We start from the raw sequence: 23878 nt of genomic DNA on the forward strand, positions 1-23878 counted from the left end.
TGCAGTAGTGCACATTATGCAGGTGTGTTTAACGTTAGCAAGACAGCTATTATATTGGGTAGTGGAGCTAAGGCTAACATTTGACTTGCCACGAAACACCTGCATAATGTGCACTATTGCAACACATACAACACATTTGTTCCATACTTGCGCTTTGTTGAATTAATTCAATATCATAGTCGCCACTGAAGTCCACTCGATCCTTGTTTACCGTCAATGGATCGGTCACTCGTCAAACAGTCCGCCAGAATCCGAGTAGGAAATGGCTGAGCGTAGCTGTCAGTCAAACACAAGTTACCCAATGGGAATGCATTCCTGGACAGCCCGCCCACACGTGAAGTTTGTGCCAAAACTGCAAGCAAAAAGTCAGGGAGCGCAAACGAGAAAGCTGGAATCGCAACCAAAATAAAGTACGTCAAACAAAACTGAGAAAGACGTGGAACAAAAATAAAAGGTTTCTGAAGAGTAATAGACTGATATTTTGCACGATTACACGAATAATTTGTTTGCCAGTCTAAAAAAAATTGACTTTTTTTCTGTATTTTGATTTGTCGTTTTTGTTTGATATTTCAAAAGTATTGTATGAACATTTTGGCACAAAATTGATTCCATACGCCTTAAGGCCAATTTATGCTGACAACCCAGTCCTCGCAGATAGCGTCTGCGTAGCCCCCCTACCTTCGCAGACGCTCTGTGCGCACCTCCCAAAAATTGTGACCAACGCAGAAGCCTCGCAGACAAGAGGGCTCTGATCGGTCCACTCTACATCCGCTGTACACGCACTTCCGCTTCCCTACTTTCCCGGTTTTTGTTTTCACGACCGCCATTTTTAAAAACACGAGCGAAGATGGAGCAGCACGAAGAGCGGTTGATCGAGGAAGTGAGGAAGTACGTACATCTATACGACTCCAGTTCTAGTCATTATAAGCATAATTATAAGTAACCGGAGGATAAACACTCCACTAACCACACCCACCAACTACTCCTAGCGACTTCGCGCCCCCTTGCGTTGTGGCGGTGAATAACATCACGCACGCCTGTTACTCCCCGCTCAACGATAAATTACAACTGTCTGCGAAAAGCTATCTGCGAAAGCCTTGTCGCAAGAGCATGCAGAGGCCCTTAGAGTTGGTTAGTACTGGGACAAGAGACTGCCTGGGAAGACCAGGTTCTGGTGTGAGACGGACTTGTTTTTTTTGGACTCCCACACACCCTGCTTAGAAACCATGCACACCTGATTTCACTTCTTTTTCACTTATTACTCTCCTTATATAAACTCCGGCTTCTGTTAGTTTGCCTTGCGGTAGTTTTTATTTTCTTTGCAGATGCTTGGTGTGTTTTCATGCCTGGTGGTTTTCGTTTCTTTGACTGTCTGTCTCCATGCTTCACCCGTGGTAAAATTAAGTACAAATGTCAAAATCCTGTTCAGGGGAGGGCAAGGGAGCACATTCGCATGACTTTTATTACAGTATATTGTTAACTGTTTATTGTATTAGTTACTGCTGATGTCATTGTGTGTACTTTTATAAATGAATCATCATAGGTAGGTATGTGTGTATGTACACGAAAAACGAGCTTTATACAAGTTATACTCCTGTCTGTGGTTTCAACTATCTGCGTTAGATCTTGGAACGCATCCCCCGCGGATATGGTGCTCCCATTGTATCCGCCATTGTTTTGAGTCACCCACCACCGGCTGCTTTACATCGAGGCAGGATGAGTCGCAGCGTCCGATCACTTACATCGCCGCCAGTAATGTCACAGTCATCACAGCACACAAACCTGATGGTTCTGATTCCCACTGGAACCGTGACAAAAGATTTCGGTAAACGTTACGAGGTCGACAGGGGACAGGTTAACGTTTCAACTTGGCCGTTTTACTCCCGTTCCAACAGGACACCATTTACAGCATGATAAAGGAAATTAGGGCGGCACGGTGGTGTAGTGGTTAGCAGGCTTTTAGGCAGGATTTTTTTTTAGGGAGTCTAACTTTTTTGCAGGTGTCACTGTATGTGGCGAGGTGTAGCGGCGCGTTGAGCGCCGCTGGCACGAGTGTTTTAGGGGGTTCCGGGGGTACTCCCCTGGAAAATTTTGAAATTTCTAATGCTCTCAAATGCTATTTCCTTCATTTTGACAGCAAATTTTGAGCAATACAGCCAAGTGTTTTTGCCTTTGTTACAACATTCTTGTATCAATAGTAAGGCTGGACTGGGGGGAGGCATGTGTGCATGGAAAAATTCAAGCCAGATTCATTTTAGGTAAAACAACTTTCTTTAATGTCTTAATGTAAACAAAATGGTTTCACTGCAACAGTCCACTGGCAACAATATGTTTACAACCGCCTGGGGGCCTTGAGGTACAACTTTCTGGCGGCAGCGAAGTCGAATTCCGGCATGGGAATTCGGGCATAGCTGAGCCTGATGAGCCGATCCAGCTGCTCAATGCAGAGGAGAGTGCGTGCTTTTGTCTTGATTCTGTTCTGACAGGAAAACACGCGCTCCGCCTCCGCATTGCTGACCAGCACAATCAGGCAGCAGCACATCAGCTTGAACACCTCTGAAAAATACATGAAGAGCAAACTCATTACCACAATGGCACTGCTGAGCAGTACATTCAGGAATCGGCACAGCTCGAAACTTTAACACTATTGTTAACACTATTGTTTAACACTATTGTTTAGCCTACTAGAAATACTACCCGCCGGCTCGACTACCACACTCTCCACTACGTAGCCTGTAATGTTGGGAAAATCTGCATGAAAATGTGTTATTTACTGTTAAAAGGATTTATTCGGGATAAATAACATGTCAGGTAAGGCCGGTTTTCTATAGACTACATTCCACATTTAGCTGCGGCAATATAGTCTACGGCTATATTGTCTGGATATTTATGCCAGTGTCTCCTAGGCATACATCTTTTCCCCCTCTGCTCTGGGAACGCATATTACAAGTGCTTTGTACACCAAATTTATTTAATAACCCATTTATTTATAACGAGGGCTCTCACAACTTTGAAATTAGTGCAGCCATAGAAACGCGTGTTTCTGTAGCTCTGCGGCGGGTGCCTATATTTTGTACTCTGGGCTCGTGCTGTTGCTATGGTAACCCTGGGCGTCTTCGGGAAAGACAGCTGTCAAAGCGAGACTTCTGAAATTTCCAAAATGGCGGTGTCAACAAAGCTTGTAGATCCTCGGAAAGCTCAGACTCGGCGATTTTTTAACATATTCAGCTAAGTTACCGGACATAACACGGGCGGAAATATTAGGGCGTCTTTAGGGCGTCGTACTAAAAAGTAGGGCGTCCAATTTCTTGTTTTTTTCAGTACAGGGCGTCGAAAAGACGCCCAGACGCCCCTCTATCTAAAAGCCTGGTGGTTAGCGCTGTCGCCTCACAGCAAGAAGGTCCTGGGTTCGAGCCCCGTGGCCGGTGAGGGCCTTTCTGTGTGGAGTTTGCATGTTCTCCCCGTGTCCGCGTGGGTTTCCTCCGGGTGCTCCGGTTTCCCCCACAGTCCAAAGACATGCAGGTTAGGTTAACTGGTGACTCTAAATTGACCGTAGGTGTGAATGTGAGTGTGAATGGTTGTCTGTGTCTATGTGTCAGCCCTGTGATGACCTGGCGACTTGTCCAGGGTGTACCCCGCCTTTCGCCCGTAGTCAGCTGGGATAGGCTCCAGCTTGCCTGCGACCCTGTAGAACAGGATAAAGCGGCTACAGATAATGAGATGAGATAAAGGAAATTATTCTGTCCGCATTCACTGGATATGCGCAATCGTGCACTCTGATCGGCTACTCTACGACTAGGATATCAGCTCATATACCACGAGTAGAGAAAAACAAAATGGCGGAGCGTGTTGCTGAACCAACAAAGGATGAAGTAAAAACTCTACTCGAAAACAAAACCGCAGAAGTACACACAAAAAGCAACAAAATATGGAATAAAAGTATTTGATGGTAAGAATTACTTTTTTCAAGTATTATTGCATTTTTCACAAATTGCTCCCGTCATTTCTCCGGTTTCTTTACATTCTAAGCGGAAGTGATTTTGTCGGACGTTTTGTATTAAGTTTTTATTTATCGAATTTGCAAAAAATTAAATAAAAATGCTCTGTTTCTGAAAATCCAGTGAATGTGGATAGAATAAAATAGTGATGTCACTCAATCTCGTCGTACACGGCTTATAGCCGACTCGGTGCTACGCGCCTCGTCGGCTATCGGCTCATGTACGACTCGATTTCGTGGAATAACCGTTAAATCTACGGTTTTCGCTGAGAGTGGGAATGGGGTAATGGTGTTATTGACACTGATACTAAACCTGGGGAGAAATAGTTTTGGAAAGATTCCCGTTTTCATGTTTGCCACTCCTGAGAAGGCGATCATAATTGTCGGAATCTTTGTGATGATTTAAAATGAACAATCTTGAGATTGTAGATGTCCCAATACCAGAGGCAGGCCTTGCACTGCAGTAGTAGTTCGTTAGCAGCGAACACGGTTTGCTGGTATGTGTTTGGCTATGCCTCTTCCTCCAGACTATTTAAGTTATTCCACGAAATCGAGTCGGACATGAGCTGGTAGCTGACGAGGCACGTAGCACCGAGCCATGTATGACTAGATTGAGCGGAATAACTCTTTTATTCTATCCACATTCACTGGATTTTGAGAAACGGTGCTGCTGCTGTTTTTTTTTCCAAAGTCGATAAATAAACACTTAATACAAATCATTTCCGCTTAGATTGTAAACAAACTGATGAAATGACAGGAACAATTTGTGAAAAATGCTATTATAAATCTTTTTAGATTTATAATAGCATATTATAAATGGAAACACAACCATTTTTCGAAAATCATTTCCGCTTAGAATGTAAAGAAACCGGAGAAATGACGGGAGCAATTTGTGAAAAATGCAGTAATACTTGAAAAAAGTAATTCTTACCATCAAATACTTTTATTCCATATTTTGTTGCTTTTTGTGTGTACTTTTGCGGTTTTGTTTTCGAAAACCGTATATTTAACGGTTATTCCACGAAATCGAGTCGTGCATGAGCCGATAGCCGATGAGGCACGTAGCACCGAGTCGGCTATAAGCCGTGTACGACGAGATTGAGTGACATAACTATTTTATTCTATCCACATTCACTGGATTTTCAGAAACAGAATCTAAAAAAAAAAGAATTTTTTTTTTAAATTCTTGAAGAAAATTAAAAAAAAAATCGTTCCTACCATCATATACTTTCATTCCATATTTTGTTGCTGTTTGGTATTTTTTGGGGGTTTTGTTTTCAAGTAAAGTTTTTATTTTGTCCTTGGTTGGTTCAGCAATGCGCGCCGCCATTTTGTTTTTCTCTACTCGCACCCTGTGTCCGAAATCTCTCACTCGTTCACTACTCCCTATATAGGGAATTACTATATAGAGGACTACATAGTGAGCTCATTGGTAAAACGAAAAAAAACCGCTTTCGGACACCACTCTGTCGCGCTGGTATTTACGTCATTATTGTCGCACAATTAAAACGTGCCAGATCAGTTGGCTGGTGGGTTTTCAAAATAATAAATCCATATTATACTGAGCGTATTTCCCACATTAATCAATACAAAGTCCCTGCATCTTTCAGTTCTTTTAAATCAAGGCTGAATACTTTCTTCTTTCCTGCCGCCTTTTATTAAATCACATTTGAGACTTTTAATTTGATTTCTTTCAGTGCAACCGCAATGCACGATGGGATATATTGCTTTGGTTAGTGACCATCGTTGTACACTACTTTTCGTGATGCATTGTGGGATACTTTGAGTGCACTATATAGGGTGTAAATAATCCTCACTAAGGTTTTGGACAGCGCTACAAAATGGCGTCCTCACTATATAGCGAGTTAGCCTGGGCCCGCCCATCCTAAGCGTGACGCAACACGAGGGCCTGTTGCGAGCTTAGTCTGGCCAGGCAAGCTATCTACAGCTCTTCCAAGCTCCCGAAAAATCGGGAACCAATCAACTTTGAGCATCTCCAACGGCCCTGGGTAGAGGCGTGTTCAAGGCACTGACGTAGTAGAGCTGCGACCGGAAGCCATAGATTGTTTACAGAATCTATGCCGGAAGCGCTTCATTCACGCTTCCGCATCTATTACGCATAGATGCTGTATTGAAAGCATTCCACGGGAAGTTCTCATTGAAAACGGAGCAAAGAGCAGCCCTGGAGGGATTTATTGAAAGGAAGGACGTTTTCGCCTTGCTCCCGACCGGCTTCAGTAAGAGTTTAATCTACCAGTTAGCCCCGTCGCGTCACATATGTCAGAAGAAAGAGTGATGCGATTGGTTTAAGCTTCGTCACAGCCTTTTCTGGCTTCGACCAGTAGCAAACTGAGGCATTTCAGGGAGGCGGGTCAGCCACGGGCTCTGGGAAACGGTTGGGCTTAATATCTTGGCCAGACCAATAGCTCGGAGAGCTTTAAAGTTGCGTTAGCCAGGCTAATAGTGAGTAGGGAGCGATATCGGACACGGGCAGTATATGAGCTGATATCCTAGGAGTAGAGTAGCCAATCGGAGCACACAATTGCTCATATCCAGTGAACATGGATAGAATAATCCCTATTCCATCCATCCTTTGGTTGAAGAAAACCTGGAATTTGTACAGGATCTCCGTTATCTGGCATTTTACCCTTTGAGACGAAAAAAATAGCCCCCTGCTGAATAAAGCTAAATTTTGCTTGACTCTGCTCGTCCGTTTATTTCTCCTCTTCTGTCTGTGTGTGTGATGAGCTTTCTTATGCGCATTAGCATTCATGGAGTTAGTATCACATCTCAGGACATTTCACTCATTTGATCTTTTTTTTTTAACTGTTAATTACTTCAGTGTGACTGAGCTGTGCGTTAAGACACGGCTGTTATAATTCTGTTTAATTATTAATCAAAGATGTTCTCTTATACTGAATGTTACCCGAATTGACATGTAATTGACGTTTAAGCTTGTGCTTAAACGGAGAAACATAAACAGTTATAATTTCACTGTAAAAAAAAAAACAATCACCTGCTTAGGGAGGAAATGGGACGCAACTGTTATGATCACAATTTACCTGAAGACTTGGAGTGCTTGGGTTATAATTTTTGAAATTTGACTACAAGAAAAGCTTAATGCTTGAATTCGGTTTGCAAATACGTCCTCGTGAAATAAGTTTCAAATGTATTGATGTGTAAAGAGATATTTGGGGGGGGGTAAAAAAACAAACAAACCAGTATTTGGTGCAAGGGGTACCACAGTGAAATCCTGCAGCGGTCCCAAGGCTCACTCCCGACACCAGTTGCCCCAATTCTGTCAGCAGTATCTCTTTGTACTCCTTGAAAAACAAAAAAAAATTGCATGAAAAGACCTTCAACACTATAAATGGGCAAATGCATTGAATCATCACATCTAAATAACTTCAGTATTTGTCCAGTATCATTCGAGCAAAGAGCTAGAATCATATTCAGAGCGCGCAGACCTCCACCAAGAACAACAGTCGACTCGTCCACGATATGAAAATCTGCACGCGTAACCACTTTTTTTTTTTTTAGATGTCTGGATATGTTTCCAGAAGTCTTAGAATTATATTACATTACAGGCATTTAGCAGACAGTCTTATCCAGAGCGACGTGTAAGATACCCAAGGCAACCTGGGGTTGCCTTGCTCAAGGGCACTTCAGCCATTCCTGTTGGTCCAGGGAATCGAACCAGCAGCCTTTTGGTCCCAAAGCTGCTTCTTGAACCCTTAGGCCATGGCTTGCCTATGTGCCAACGTGTGTATCCCAGAGGATTACTGATACCCATGAGCGTGGACTGCGATACGGAGTAATCGTATTTCTACATTGGCTATGTTTCATCACTACTGAACTTCACTGCTATCTTCTGGATTTTAAGATGTAGAGTATTGTTGAGCGCAGACTTCACTCCACGTCTTGCAATGTTGGCAACCATGAAACTACATTTGTGGCTCAGCCCCATGGCTCAGATCTGCTCCAGAATGTAACGGGTTCTTCCTTGGCCCATGCTACACTCCTAAGTTTCAAGGAAATCAGGTTGGTGGGTTTTGCGCAATCCTGTTTCGTCAGAGACGCAACCTGGATGGAAAACATGACCTCTTGGATGGTGGTAATCACGCGTTCTCATGATATTGGCATCATCTTGATCAAGAAATCGAGATGGTCTGATGAGGTGCTAATTATCAGTAATGATTGCTGTAAGAATTTTCATATTGATTACTCACTCACCGGCCACTTTTAATAGGAACTTGTTCTTGATTCGAAGATTCCTGTTCTTGGCTGGCAGGAGTGGAACCCAATGTGGTCTTCTGCTGTTGCATGCCGAGATGCTTTTCTGCTTGAGCCTACGCATTGGAGTTTTAAGGTGGAGTGTGTGTGCAGTACTGGCCCCACCCTTTACACCCGGGGTTAATCTGCTATGGCGCAGAACGCTGAGACGGTGACGGCGAGGTCCTTGGGTCATAGGTTTTACATCAGAATGTCCTTGTCCTAGCCTCTGGCATAAAAAAACCTACCCCGGAGGTACAGGGTTTGACCCAGGTATACTGCTGGGTACTCAGTCGCACCCACTGTAAACTTGGTGAAAACGGGGGCATGACGTGAAGGTGTTGCCATGGATACAGTAATGTAAGAAAGGCCATTTGCAATGACCTCCTGCCTGGTGAGCCAGACAGGGGCCATGCAGCGATCACTATACCTGGAAAGGAGAAGGCAATACGCTTAGACTTTTTCCTTGAGTGAGCGGGACGTTGTGGCACCAGACCTCACAAACCCCCAACTTTTCTGCTCACCACAGTTGTAAAGAGTGATTTATCTGAGTTACTATATCTTTCCTGGCCAAAAAGCTCGACCCAATCTGGCCATTTTGTGATCTCTCTTATCAACAAGGTGTTTGTTTCCACCCATAGAACTGTCGCTCACTCACACTCGATGTTGTTTTTTGTTTTTCACACCATTCTGTCTGTGTAAACTCTCCAGACTATTGTGTGTGAAAACCCCAGGAAGGAGATCATCAGTTTCTGAAATACTCAAACCAACACCCATGCCACAGTGAAAGAAAGTCACACTTTTTGAGATCACAATTTTTCCGATTCAGGTTTGGATCCGAATGATTTTATGCATCGTGCTGCCGTCATATCTGTCTCTGAAGAAGCCATCCGAAGAAATAGCGCGTTGACACGGTCAAGTTTTGGTGTGTCCTTAATTTTTTTTTTTTTTATACTCGCCTGCTGTACTTCCAGTTGTGTGCTGTGACACCTGATCCAATTTTTTGGCGATGAAACGACTCCCTCGTTAATGTACAGTATATGCACGTTTTGGAGCAATGTGCCAGGCAGTAGGACCAGGTTTACGAACAACTATAACTCTTATGAAAGAGCAAAAATAAAAGTACTGGTGTCAGTCCAATAGCTGCTGTCGTCGCAGTCCCAGAAAAAGGTCGCTTTGAATTTGTAATTCTTGTAATTCCTAGGTTTATCCATTGGCGAGAAATCATGAGTATTCGTTTTGCGGCGAAGCAGCTGAGGTTAACTGCCAGCTGCTGCCACGTTGGCACCCAAGACTCGGTCCAGAAATCGTCCAGTGGCTTTGAACAGCGGTCAGTGCTGCATTGATGTTGTGAGGCGCTCAAGCATGTTCCCTTTTTCATTGAACCTTTATCCCGCCAGTCAGTCTGCACCATATCTTCGCTTTGAAATGAAACAAGAAAGGAAAGGATTGAGGAGGCAGAGGGAAGCTTTGACGACTCCCGATCTTTGTGTGCTTTATTCTTCTCCACCTTAATTGCTAAAGCAGCCATTCAGCTCATCGCTGAAAGCATTCTTCCTTTTCTGTACTTTCTGGAAAATTCATTTTGTTGAAATATATGGGTTCTTTATGTCCTGTCGAGTTTGATTTGATGGCAGGCAACACCATATAAGCTGCAGCCTGTTTTCTCTGTCGCCTTATAATTGGAGACGGAGTGAAAACCTGAACGGTTACAAAACAGATGCTCGAGTTCTTCTGTAACTCCTGAACAGTGTTTTAATAATAATAATAATAATAATAAGGGGGGAAAAACCTAAACCGCTTGTTTTTAAAGGGGAACTGAAGTCATTTTTAAACTTGCTTTATTTCTTAATTAACGTGTTATTCAATTACGTTTTTGGTTTTAGTCGCCTTATATCGTGACTCGTATTGGCAACTAATTGCAGTTAAATATTATACTTATCGGCCTGTTTGGTTTTTAGCCGTGTTGAATTTAGTTCGTTTGGTCCAGGGGAGGCGTCGCTTATCCGCGCGATCTTCACGAGACTTGTGCGAGACTTTGAAACGTGAAGTGTCAGCCAGGTGTCAGCGCCGCCATTTTGAAAACCGTTTTCCAAATGAAATGTTGCACAAAAACGAGTTTAAATGACTATAGGGGTGTTCACACGGCAACTTTTACTCCGGTGTAGCACCGGGGCTGCCCCGGTAGAGCGTTCACACGGTACAAAGTAAAACCGGTGTAGCCCCTGAAAGCTGCTTAAACCGGTGCAAATCTAACCCTGCTCGGGAGGTGGTTTAAGAAATTTACTCCGGAGTAAATGCTAGTTTGCAGGGTAGCACCGATATAAAATGGGACGTCTGAACGCTACAGGGGTAGACTTGCTACGCGTGAGGAGAGTTGATTACATACGGGCATTGCATAATTTGCATCCTGGTATTTTGCGCTTCCAAAATGGCGAATATCAACAACAACAGAACTGCGTGTCTTCCAGTGTTGCCAGATTGGGCAGTTTTAAGTGCATTTTGGCGGATTTGAACATATTTTGGGCTGGAAAACATCAGCAATATCTGGCAACACTGGTGTCTTCATCCACGTTGTTTTCCCGGCGCTTGGTGATGCCATGACAACCGGGAAAAGGAAGTACATTTTCACGCATGCGCATATTTCATTTCTGCATTATTACTATCGCAAATGATAGTAATAATGATAGGAAATGATAGTAATAAAAGGAAATGATAGTAATAAAGTTTTTTTGCTACTATTGCACGGTCGCAGAAACTGCCGTGTGACCGCAAGTGGGGCTGCACCAGTGCTAACACGCTTCTCTCTAGTAAGCAGGTTTGTGACGTGTGAACGCTGCGCAAAATTTACACCGGTGTAAGATATATCGCAACAAAATACATCGGTGCAGCATCGATGCAAATATGTGTCGTGTGAACACCCTATATACTGCCGACTTTTTTCAAACTTTCCTGATCGCTATCAAAACAAACACAACTTCCGGCTTGATTACATCAGCTTTCGAAAGAGGCTGCACGCATCTCTTGACAATCCCCGTGTCCGAAATCGCGCCCTACTCACTATATAGTGAGGATGCCTTTTTTTTTTTTTTTTTAGTGCTGTCCGAAACCTCAGTGAGGATTATTTACACCCTATATAGTGCACTCAAAGTATCCCTCAATGCATCACGAAAAGTAGTGTACAACCGATGGTCACTAACCAAAGCAATATATCCCATCATGCATTGCGGTCGCGCTGAAAGAAATCAAATTAAGTCTCAAATTTAATTTAATAAAAGGCAGCGGGAAAGAAGAAAGCATTTAGCCTTGGTTTAAAAGAACTGAAAGATGCAGGGACTTTGTATTGATTAATGTAGGAAATGCGCTCAGTATAACATGGATTTATCACAAAAATGCTGTACATGCATGTGTTTATTATTTTGAAAACCCACCAGCCGACTGATCTGGCACGTTTTAATTGTGCGCCAGTAATTACGTAAATACCAGCGCGACGGAGTAGTGTCCGAAAGCGGGTTTTAATTTACCAATGAGCTCACGATGTAGTCCTCTATATAGTAATTCCCTATATAGTGAACGAGTGAGCGATTTCGGACACGGTTTGATTTCCGCTGTACGTTTTACTTCTGTCCTACGATGTCTCGCACAGGTCTCGACGAATCTCGTTTACGGCCATCGCTTTGACATACGGACTGATTATATTACAGAGCATATTTCAAACACTCATAACTTGCTATAGCAGCGACAAAATAGCGATCAGAAATGCATTCCGACATTTAATAAAATGAGAGTTTTGATCATAAAAAAAATTTACCTTTCGGTTCTCCTTTAAGGGTTCCTTTATTTCCACATGTATAAAGACCCAGAGATCATTAGCTGTTTCCCCCCCACACACAATTTTACTACAGATGATTCTTTCGTATGACCTTGCACACAGCAGTATAAAAGTGGTTTTAAAAGCGAACTCGGTGTAGTGTTCACTTTGAAGAACGTAGACTGGCTTTAGCAGGATTTCGCATTCCATGTCCTTGTTCTTATTGTGCAGGTGCAAAGTAGGTCAAGTTTTGAAAGTTCAGCTCACCCTCACAGTGTCGAATTAGCTGCACAAAATGAAGGTACGCTGCAGTCTGCAATGCCCTTGAGAGACTGTGTGTGTGTTAAAGCTATTCTGCCATCAGAAAATAGGTTTCATATCTTCTCGGTAGGAAGAATTTCTTTCAAAAGTGGTGTTGGTCCAAAATATGGGACAAAAATAACTGGTATGGGGACTGGAAGATGAGGACAGTCCTGTAAATGTCAAGGTTTTCGTTTTTAAATGTCTCAAGGCTTTGGCTTCGGTGTATTTGTTTATATGTAATATGGGGTGTTTTACTGGGAAATAAATCACTCGTATTTTTCATCTGCGACATGGAGAACCAAAACCGGGACAAATCTCTGTCAAAATCGATGAATTGTTTTGGTAAATTTGGTTACTTTTTGTTCGCGTCGATATAATAATTTAAAAAAAAAATCATCATACGCTGGCTTGAAGATATGAAGTTTATCTTCTCATGTTAAAAAAAAAAAACTCACGTTTTTCATATGCATCACGGATCTGAGTGACGTGTTTAAATAATATTAGCTGGCGTTGAGTGGTATATCAGGTATATTCCATTCAGCTAGCACGATATTGCGCAAGTTGAAGATGAGTTCAGTATCATGCTAGCTGAATGGGTAGGGCGGCACGGTGGTGTCGTGGTTAGCGCTGTCGCCTCACAGCAAGAAAGTTCTGGGTTCGAGCCCCGTGGCCGGCGAGGGCCTTTCTGCGCGGAGTTTGCATGTTCTCCCCGTGTCTGCGTGGGTTTCCTCCGGGTGCTCCGGTTTCCCCTACAGTCCAAAGGCATGCAGGTTAGGTTAACATGGGGCGGCCTTGGGCTGAGTTTGGGCTGAAGTGCCCTTGAGCAATAGTCTGGCTAACGCGACTTCAAAGCTCTGCGAGCATTTGGTCTGGCAAAGCTATTAAGCCCAACCGTTTCCCAAAGCGTGTGGTTGACCCGCCTTCCTGAAATGCCTCAGTTTGCTACTGGTCGAAGCCAGAAAAGGCTGTGACGAAGCTTAAACCAATCACATCACTCTTTCCTCTGACATATGTGACGCGACGGGGCTAACTGGTAGATTAAACCATAGACATCCTATTATTAAACTCTTACTGAAGCCGGTCGGAAGCAAGGCGAAAACGTCCTTCCTTTCAATAAATACCTCCAGTGCTGCTCTTTGCTCCGTTTTCAATGAGAACTTCCCGTTGAATGCTTTCAATACAGCATTCATGAATGAAGCGCTTCAGTATTCAAGACCGAGGTCACGGTATTTCATGATGCGGACCGATCTTAAGCTGGTAAATAATATATTTATTTTTTTCTTTACCAAATTCTAACAGAAAACGAGAGCGCCCGAAAGGGAAAACCGAGCCGAGCCGCCATTTTGAATCCTCATTCACGGCTGTAATGCAAATTGCTTCCTCCTCGGTATATAAGTGCACTTCCATGGCAGGAAAAAAAACTACATTTTGCCGCCTATGTAGTCCCCTATTTATACAAAATTGAGTCATTCAGGATTCAGCCATGTTTTTGCTCGGCGTTGGCAACAGTTACAGGTTTTTAGCTTTCTCCTGAAATGTTTTCTTTTATTTCTTCTTCCTCAGGGTAGTAAAACTCGCTTTCGCTGTGAACACTGTCATTATCACTGTCCATGCTGTCAAATTAATGCTATTCTCCTGAGAAATGCTCGCAAAAATTTATAAGATTTTTGATAATCTTATAAATAAATCTTATTTAAAAAAAAAAAAGATAAATGTTGACACAAATTGCTACTATGTTTGTTGCTGTGAACGAGTGAGTCGCCAGAGGTCCGTAACCGGGGTCCGTATCGTAGGATATGGACCCGCTCGCCAGCCAATCAGAGTGCAGGATTTGATGTAAACCGGACCGCAAAAAAAATAATTCCCGATATTTCACTCCAATGACCTCACTCCCATCGTTTTTCTCGCTGACTGGATGCCAAAGTGGTCGAACTGGTTCAGAATTAAAATTCTGTTGATTGATTTTAATTTTTTGTGAACGTGTCCTCTGAAGAACGTTACATGGTGGCGTGAAGATATGAAGTTTATCTTCTCGCGTTGAAAATATTTTCTATCCATTCGCCACTCACTTCATACCTTCATGCACCCGTGTGATATCGTCTGTATATTCACAGATCAGCATAGGTGGACAAAACCGCGGTGCTTTTTCTATCTTTTACCATCAGAAATGTACCAATCATTTGCCTTTTCCTTTGCATAGATCTCTGTTTTAAGTGAAGCTCTGCAGTGCGTTTCGTATTTTCACGTTTTTAATCTGGTGTAGCCTGCCCTTTCTCTTGCTCACGATTAATGCCTCTCGCCTTCGAAATCTTACTGTTAAGGGAACAGCGAGCACAAAAGGCCGTCTCTGCCGTCTCAGCTTGAGGTAACTGATGCATATTAAAGAACTCGCCCGTGAATGGGGAAGGCTGCGGAGCTGTAATCCGACCTCTGACGACATTCAGACTGCTGTTCTCGTTCCTCTAGCTGACACAATAGAGCTCCGGTGACAGGTATTGTGGTTTGGGATTAAGCCTGGGGTGGAAGAGGAAGGGAATACTGAAGTCTGGGAATCACGGGCATCGTGATCCAGACTGTCCCTGGTGGAATTTTTGTCCAGCTTCAGAAGTCCCATGCAAGCCCTTCATGCTCACCTGATGAGGATATCTGATCACACAAAATGACCCCAAACTACCAAGCCTCTGATTTCAGGTTGTGAATTTAAAGGGTTGCGAGGTCATACTTCTCTTTTGAAGTGATAAAATAGCTTTTCTCGTCCTCGTCATCTTTGTGCTCTTGCTTTGCTTGGGTATTAGTGCTTTCTTTTCTTTTCTTTAACCCCCCTCTCTGTGTCTGTACCTGAAAACTCTTTGATTCTTTGTTCCGTAACCCACACATTACATGGATAGCTGCGACGCCTTTGAAAGTGGACCTATATTTCACCTGAAAACAAGACCCGTCTTGTCACTTTGCTTTAGTCTCCGCACCATTGTCGACACCTCTGTGGAGCTGAATGACCTGCAGGTTTGTGCGACAGCTATGTGTGCATAAGCTCTATGCCAAATCAGACAAAAAGTAAAGGCTGGAGACATCACAGGAGCCAAGAACGCTAAAAGGTTGGTTTGCACAGCAGGCCTTTATATTTTGACAAGAAAGTGGTATAAAGGGGATTCGAACATTTTCTAATTCCTTTCTATTCTCGAGCTCTGCACAAATCGTACAGCAGATTCAGGCCAGGCAGTGGAAGCATGGACGCCATGAAAAGAAAGCAATAGATCACTGGTTGTTAATGGCAACTCTCTCTGTCTCGGCCAGTTTATTGTCTCATCTCCGCACCCTCTCAGAGACCTTTCTGTTTCCCGACGTCTTTCTTTGAGTCGGTGTTGGTGTAAAAAAAAAATATATATATTTTTTAAATGACCTGTGCCACATTTTGTATTCAGCGCTTCATTCGAGATGAAAAGAATGACTTTTGTACTTTAAGAGTGATCCTCATTCTCTACGCGCTTCAAAGCCACAGCTAATCAATGTAAGCCCCCACCATTATCCCGTCATCCATTCGTTGCCTTCATAGATTCTTTTGCTATTTAATGAAAGAAACCATTGTCTATGGTACAGGTTGTGCAGTGGGTAAAAATTAAGTGGCCTAGCAACAAAACATTTACTTAATATTTCTGTAAATGGTTATTCCTTCTGATTACCTGATTTTTTTTTTTAATCCACATTCACTGGATATGAGCAATCGTGCGCTCTGATAGTCTAGTAGTAGAGTAGCCAATCAGCTCATATCCGGCGAGTAGAGAAGAAAAATGGCGGCGCGTGTCGCTGAACCAACCGAGGACGAAATAAAAACTACTCGAAAACGCACACACAAAAAAAAGCAAAACTTGACAAATTGCTACGGTCATTTCGCCTATTTGTTTACATCCTTCATCTCCTAAAGGTAGACCGCCTTTCAGATATTTCAACTTGAGGTCATAAAAAGAATTTTCCCCGACATTTTTGTTTCGTGGACCGAAAGCTACCGAATCTGAATAACAGACTTCGGATTTTATTATTATTATTTTTTTTTAAATAGAACAATTCATGAATTTATCTCCACGTGGCCCTAAATTCTCCGCTATTTTTTCCTGCTTCACCATGACCCAATTCAAGATACAACGTCATGCATGATGTGGTGGGCTTTCCCCGTTCGCGCATGGCATTGTGGGATACAAATTTGAAACCGGAGAGAAAATTGGAGGAAGTGAGTGTGCGAATGAAACATGAAAGACGGACTACAGTAACGGAAAGAAAGCAAGAAGAAATATGTTATTTCCCAGCTGGGAGGTCCATATGGTGAAATACCGTGACCGAGGTCTTGAAAGTACTGAGCGAGGCCCTCTGGGCTGAGGTCAGCATTCAAGGCCGAGGTCACGGTATTTCACCATACGGACCGACCTTAAGCTGGTAAATAATATATTTATTTTTTTCTTTACCAAATTCTAACAGAAAACGAGAGCGCCCGAAAGGGAAAGCCGAGCCGAGCCGCCATTTTGAATCCTCATTCACGGCTGTAATGCAAATTGCTTCCTCCTCGGTATACAAGTGCACTTCCATGGCAGGAAAAAAAAACTACATTTTGCCGCCTATGTAGTCCCCTATTTATACAAATAGGAGTCATTCAGGATTCAGCCATGTTTTTGCTCGGCGTTAGCAACAGTTAGAGGTTTTTAGCTTTCTCCTGAAATGTTTTCTTTCATTTCTTCTTCCTCAGGGTAGTAAAACTCGCTTTCGCTGTGAACACTGTCGTTATCGCTATCCATGCTGTAAAATTAATGCTATTCTCCTGAGAAATGCGAAAATAAATCTTGACACACATAGCTACTATGTTTTTTGTTGTTGTGATCGAGCGAGTCGCCAGAGGTCTGTATCGGGGGTCCGTATCATAGGACCGCGAAAAGAAAAGATATGTTATATACGCAAGAAATATCAAACTAATAAATATCGGCGCTCAGCGAGCACCTCGGTGCAATCAGCTGTTCGTTTAGCGACACAATGATGGAACTGTCCGTGCACGCTCAAAGGGAAACCTGTAGATGCGCGCGCGCACACGGACTTCCTCTGTCTGCTTGACTGTGCAAAGAAGCGAGCAATTTCACGCACAATATTTACTCAAGAACCCTCTCAAATTAAGTAACTTCCCAGCCACAGAATGGCCTGATATTTTGCGAGGTATTACAGAAATAAACGTGCATCACAATGACCGCATTTCAGAAGGAACTAAATTTCACCAATTTTTATGAACTTGAAAGGCAGTCTAACTTGAAGCATTAAAATTTGTTGACTTTTTTTTTAGACTGGTTCAAAAGTTCAAGGAAGTTTGAAAATTACAGAGCTGAAACGTCCAAGGAAGAATTAAATAAATGTCTTAAGCGATTCTGTACCTCGGCACGACAGCAAGACGGCACTTTCTACAAAAAAAACAAAAACGGCAACAACTCTAAAGTCAGTTCGTGCCGCCATCGATAGGTTTTTAAGAAGTCCGCCTAAGCGGAAATGGTTTTGTCGGACGTTTTGTGTGAAGTTTTTATTTATCGAATTTGCAAAAAAATTAAAATGCCCCGTTTCTCAAAATCCAGTCAATGTGGATAGAATCAAACCGTTATTCCACTCAATCTCGTCGTACATGGCTTATAGATAACTCGGTGCTACGTGCCTCGTCAGCTATCAGCTCATGTACGACTCGATTTCGTGGAATAACTGTTAAATATGACCACACCTCATTACTGGAAAATGACTTGAAACAAGTTGATCTTTTCCTTCTAGTAACATTTTGCTCTAATTGTTTTTCTTCCCCAGACCAAATGAAGATCTCGGTCACGTTTCTTTGGGTATGACCCATCCGGAGACCCCATCCCCACAAGACAAGTTTCTCCTTCAGAAATCTGCCTCGCCCAGCCTCCGGCCCATCTTCATTTCCAAACTGGCGCAGAAGATAAGAACTTAGAGAGGGCAGAACAGGAGGGGTTTGAGGGTGTTGGGCAGGGGGCTGCTGGTGTATGGGGACGGGCAGCACACATCTCTGAAGGTGAGTGAAAGCCCACCCTCACCCATGCCGTCCCCTGCCCACACCAGTCCTCCTGCCCTCTGCAATGGTGACATGATGAGACACGTTATAGAAGATATCTGCTTCATCCCACCCTTTTCTTTGTGCCGTTATATGATAGATTTGGTGATTTGTTAGTGACCTTGAGGAGTGTGTGTGTGTGTGTGTACACACTCATCAGTGGCAGTAGGGTGACGATGCTGGTGTGTGGACGCGTGAGACGGCTCTACAGGCAGCTCACGCTGCAGACCAGTCTACTGCTGCTTTTCCTTTTCTGCATGGTCAGTGTGCTCATCTCCGCCTACTTTCTATATGGGGTCAAGCGGGAGCTGGAGCCTGCGAGCATCGGAGGGGTGGAGAGTGTCGATGACGGCGCTGCCGACTGGGAGGACTCTCAAGCCGCCACCCCGTCCGCTCCGTCAGTCAGGATACTTCCTGCGAGGACTGTCAAGCCAGCAGACACGTCCCGTACAGACCCCGTGGTGCTGGTTTTTGTTGAGAGCCTTTACTCACAGTTGGGCCAGGACATCGTGGCCATCTTGGAGTCAGGACGCTTCCGCTACCAGATTGAGATCGCGCCTGGAAAAGGCGACATGCCGACGCTCACCGACAAGAACAGGGGCCGCTTCACGCTGGTCATTTATGAGAACATCCTGAAGTACGTCAATCTGGATGCCTGGAACAGAGAACTTCTTGATAAGTACTGTGTGGAGTACGGAGTGGGCATCATCGGCTTCTTTAAGGTGAGGTTTTGCCGTTACAGAGGATCATAAATAACATTCAGGTTGTCCAGATTTACCCGACATACAACTGTGCAAATGTCTTCGTCTCTCTCTATTTTTTTTCATACAAACTTTGTTATAGAGTTCTATTTTATGACTTCTACATTATCAAGTCAAAACATTTTAGAGTTCCAGATGTTATGGGGAAAAAAAATTTTTGTATCTGAGCAGCATATTCCATAAGAGAGCACTTTTCAGATTAAAAAAGAAAACATAATGAAGGCTGCTGGGTTTTGGTGCAAAATGAAGAAGTGAGTGAGACAGTCAAAGTGTCCAGAAGAACTGCGGCTGGTTCTGGAAGACGCTCAGGAAAACCTACAGCTCATTTCCGCATAACACTGCACTCATTGGACCTGAGACTACTATCTACCTTTCTCTCTCTTTTTCCTTCTTTCATTCTCTTTTTCATTCTTTTTCTCTCCTTTTTCTTTTTTCTTTTCTTTTGCTCTTTTTCTCTTTTTCTTTTCTTTTTCTTTTTTTCTTTTCTTTTTCTTTTTCTCTTTCTTTTCTTTTTCTCTTTTTTCTTTTCTTTTTCCTCTTTTTCTTTTCTTTTTCCTCTACTTTTTCTCTTTTTTCTCTCCTTTTTCATTCTTTTTTCTCTCCTTTTTCATTCTTTTTTCTCTCCTTTTTCATTCTTTTTTCTCTCCTTTTTCATTCTTTTTTCTCTTCTTTTTCATTCTTTTTTCTCTTCTTTTTCATTCTTTTTTCTCTTCTTTTTCATTCTTTTTTCTCTTCTTTTTCATTCTTTTTTCTCTTCTTTTTCATTCTTTTTTCTCTTCTTTTTCATTCTTTTTTCTCTTTTTCATTCTTTTTTCTCTTTTTCATTCTTTTTTCTCTTCTTTTTCATTCTTTTTTCTCTTCTTTTTCATTCTTTTTTCTCTTCTTTTTCATTCTTTTTTCTCTTCTTTTTCATTCTTTTTTCTCTTCTTTTTCATTCTTTTTTCTCTTCTTTTTCATTCTTTTTTCTCTTCTTTTTCATTCTTTTTTCTTTCTCTTTTTTCTCTTTCTTTCATTCTTTTTCTCTTTTTTCTCTCCTCTTTCTCTTTTTTCTCTCCTTTTTCTTTTTTCTCTCCTCTTTCTCTTTTTTCTCTCCTTTTTCATCTTTTTTCTTTTTTTTCTCTCCTTTTTCTCTTTTTTCTCTTTTCTCTCCTTTCTCTTTTTTCTCTCCTTTCTCTTTTTTCTCTCCTTTTTCTCTTTTTTCTCTTCCTCTTTCATTCTTTTTTCTCTCATTTTTTTTCTTTCATTCTTTTTTCTTTCATTCTTTTTCTTTTTTCTCCTTTTTCTATATTCTCTTCCTCTTTCATTCTTTTTTCTTTCATTCATTCTTTTTTCTTTTTCTCTTTTTCTCTTTCATTCTTCTTTCTACTTTTCTCTCCTTTTTCTTCTTTTTCTCTTATTCATTTTCTTTCTTCTTTTTCTTTCTTTTTCTTTCTTTTCTTTCTTTCCATTTATTTATTTATACCCCCGCTCCAAAGGAGGGGCGTATACTGGTTTACCTCTGTCCATCCAAAACACCGTTTTTCTCAGCAACCACAAATCATAGCCACTTGGTTCCAAACTTCAGCTTGGCGTTCTATACCGTGCATCCCGTTTTCAGGTCTGTCGCACATCGACTTCCTGTTTACCCTTTCTGGTAAACCGTCATTCTGAAATAGCATTTTGTTTCTTGAAATCACGTCAAAATCCACACTACATGTATTTACGAAGCATGTAGCGTGGATTTTGACACTGTTTCAAGAAGCAAAATGCTGTTTCAGAATGACTGTTTAGCAGGATGCTGTTTGAAATCCCTGGGGAGAGACGCTGCTCTTTACTGACTCGTTTCAGGGTTCATTATTTGTTGAAGTCAACATTCATAATAAGCGTCCTGTTCCTTCGATCGCTTGCGTTCTAATAGAAGCGAGAGCGGGGGAATACGTAAGTGAGCAGTAGCTCACAGTTGAGCTTGTTTTTGAACCAAAGGGTCGTCTCACACCAAATATTGCCGCCTTCATTTATTATGGCTTACTGTTTATCGGGGTTTTTTAATGTTGAAACATTTCATTTCATTTTTTTTTAAGCTATTTTTTTTGGTCTATGGCATTCATCATTTCTTCACACGTGTCTACGACTTTTGCACACAGTACTCTCAAAAAAATCTCAAAACTGCTCGGCAGTTCTGTAACATTGTGTGTGTATTCATTGTATAAAGCATGCACACTTTCTTTTTTTTTTCTTCTTCCTCTCTTTCTGACCAATTGCACCACCTGACCTCATGCGCACACTTGAATTAAAAGTCTACAGAAGTAAAAAGAGTGAAACGATGTCTTGAACTGAATTTTAAGGGTCTTTTTTAAGTAAGAATTGAAGCAAAGTGTTCAGTAAATAATTTAAATTACTAAGAACATTTGCTATAAACAATGCCATGTTAACAGTTAGCTTTGGCTGCAAAGCAACATAACAAACGGCATTCTACTACAATAATGTAAGAAGGTAATAAATATTGAAGTTATTCCACCAAATCGAGTCGTACACGAGCTGATAGCTATAAGCCATGTACGATGAGATTGAGTGGAATAACTGTTTTTATTCTATCCACATTCGCTAGAGTTTGAGAAATGGAGTATTTTTGTTGTTTTTTGCAAATTTGATAAATAAAAACTTGGTACAAAACGTCCGACAAAATAGTTTCCGCTTAGAATGTAAACAAACCGGCGAAATGCGATAATTCTTGAAAATTAAAAAAAAATAAATAAAGTACATTCTGACCATCAGATACTTTTATTTGTATTTTTGGGGGGTTTTGTTTTCGAATAGAGTTTTTATTTCATCCTCGGTTGGTTCAGCAACACGCTCTGCCATTTTTTTTCCTTGTTCTTTAGGGTTTTTTGGTGGTTGGCAAACCAAATTAAAGGTGCATTACTGCCACCGACTGGGCTGGAGTGTGGAACAGGAGATGTGGGGAGGAAAAAATACTATATTCTTTTAGCTATTTCTGTTTCTTTTAAATACTTGATGATAAAGTGATTTATTTTTTTCGTGGTGCGGTTTTCATCAAATCCTGCGCTCTGATTGGCTAGCGAGCGGGTCCATATCCTATGGTACGGACCCCGGTTACGGACTTCTGGCGACTCGCTCGTTCACAACAACAAACAACATAGTCGCAATTTTTGTCAACATTTATCTTTTTTATAAGATTTATAAGATTTTTATCAAAAATCTTAATTTTTGCCAGCGTTTCTCAGGAGAATAGCATTAATTTTACAGCATGGATAGCGATAACGACAGTGTTCACAGCGAAAGCGAGTTTTACTACCCTGAGGAAGAAGAAATAAAAGAAAACATTTCAGGAGAAAGCTAAAAACCTGTAACTGTTGCTAACGCCGAGCAAAAACATGGCTGAATCCTGAATGACTCCTATTTGTATAAATAGGGGACTACATAGGCGGCAAAATGTAGTTTTTTTTCCTGCCATGGAAGTGCACTTGTATACCGAGGAGGAAGCAATTTGCATTACAGCCGTGAATAAGGATTCAAAATGGTGGCTCGGCTTGGTTTTCCCTTTCGGGCGCTCTCGTTTTCTGTTAGAATTTGGTAAAGAAAAAAATAAATATATTATTTACCAGCTTAAGGTCGGTCCGTATGGTGAAATACCGTGACCTCGGCCCAGAGGGCCTCGCTCAGTACTTTCAAGACCTCGGTCACGGTATTTCACGATACAGACCTCCCAGCTGGTAAATAACATGTATGTATCTGACTTGATGCGCGCCACCATTTTGTTTTTCTCTACTCATGGTGTATGAGCTGATATCCTAGTAGTAGAGTAGCCAATCAGTGTGCGCGATTGCTCATATCCAGTGAAATGTGGATAGAACAATTCTATCATTCCTTCGAAATTTGAGCAGAGAATCACCTCTGAGTACAACCTTGTGATTCCTGTTTCAAAAAACACACAGCATTATTCCAAATGGTACAATCTTAAAGTGCTATGCATGTTTAATCCCATTTGAGCTCCTCCTTCATGGATCTGCTGGAGGAGTTACAGCAGCGACAGAGCCCTTTTCCTGACCCCGATTTAAAGCCGTAATTTCGAGCCGCATTCACTCAAATTCAGAAATCTTTGGAAAAGAATTTCTACCAAAGCTCTGCTTCTTCAGCACATCTACTCGGCTGGTACTCCTGTCGTGTTTCTTATTGAGAACCTCCTGTCATGCCTCGGTGACTTTAGATGAAGTGCTCGGAGCTAATGTTACATCCTGGAGAAACGTGGCTCTGAAAACTGAAGCAGGTTCCCATGAGGGAAGCAGTGACTGCAGCCGGCACTTGGCTCGGCCTAATCTCCCGAGGCTATATTAAGCAAAGCCTTCTCGGCATCTTCCTTCCTCCGCTCACTCTGGTCACCTTTGGACCATTTATGAAACGTTTTTCTCACATTTCTCTGTGAAATGGAGTTAAAAGGGTTAAACGTAGTTGGGAAGCTAAAGCAGAGGACTGGAACAGGGATGTTACTGGTCTGTTCGAAGGACTGATCAGAGAGTCATGAGAATTTCTCTCTCTTTATTTGCAACATAGCCTGGTTTAATTCTTCTTCACAGTAACTTGGAGTGTAGCTTTGCATCAGTCGATTAGTTCAGTTCATTTTAAAATGATACGAAATACCAAAGAAA

General features: G+C 42.1%; 1 protein-coding gene across 5 annotated transcripts in view; it reads left to right on the top strand.

The window, feature by feature from the left end:
- ndst1b (N-deacetylase/N-sulfotransferase (heparan glucosaminyl) 1b) overlaps nucleotides 1–23878 on the top strand; it is a 177232-nt gene that overhangs the window by 87672 nt on the left and 65682 nt on the right. For all 5 annotated transcript variants that reach the window (XM_060936389.1, XM_060936391.1, XM_060936390.1 and 2 more), the window contains exon 3: nucleotides 18204–19193. In XM_060936389.1, the coding sequence (XP_060792372.1) occupies nucleotides 18648–19193 (546 nt within the window). In that variant the 5' untranslated portion in view covers nucleotides 18204–18647. The remainder of the gene's footprint in view (nucleotides 1–18203; nucleotides 19194–23878) is intronic.

Source organism: Neoarius graeffei, chromosome 12 (assembly GCF_027579695.1).
Source record: "Neoarius graeffei isolate fNeoGra1 chromosome 12, fNeoGra1.pri, whole genome shotgun sequence".
NCBI lineage: Eukaryota > Metazoa > Chordata > Actinopteri > Siluriformes > Ariidae > Neoarius > Neoarius graeffei.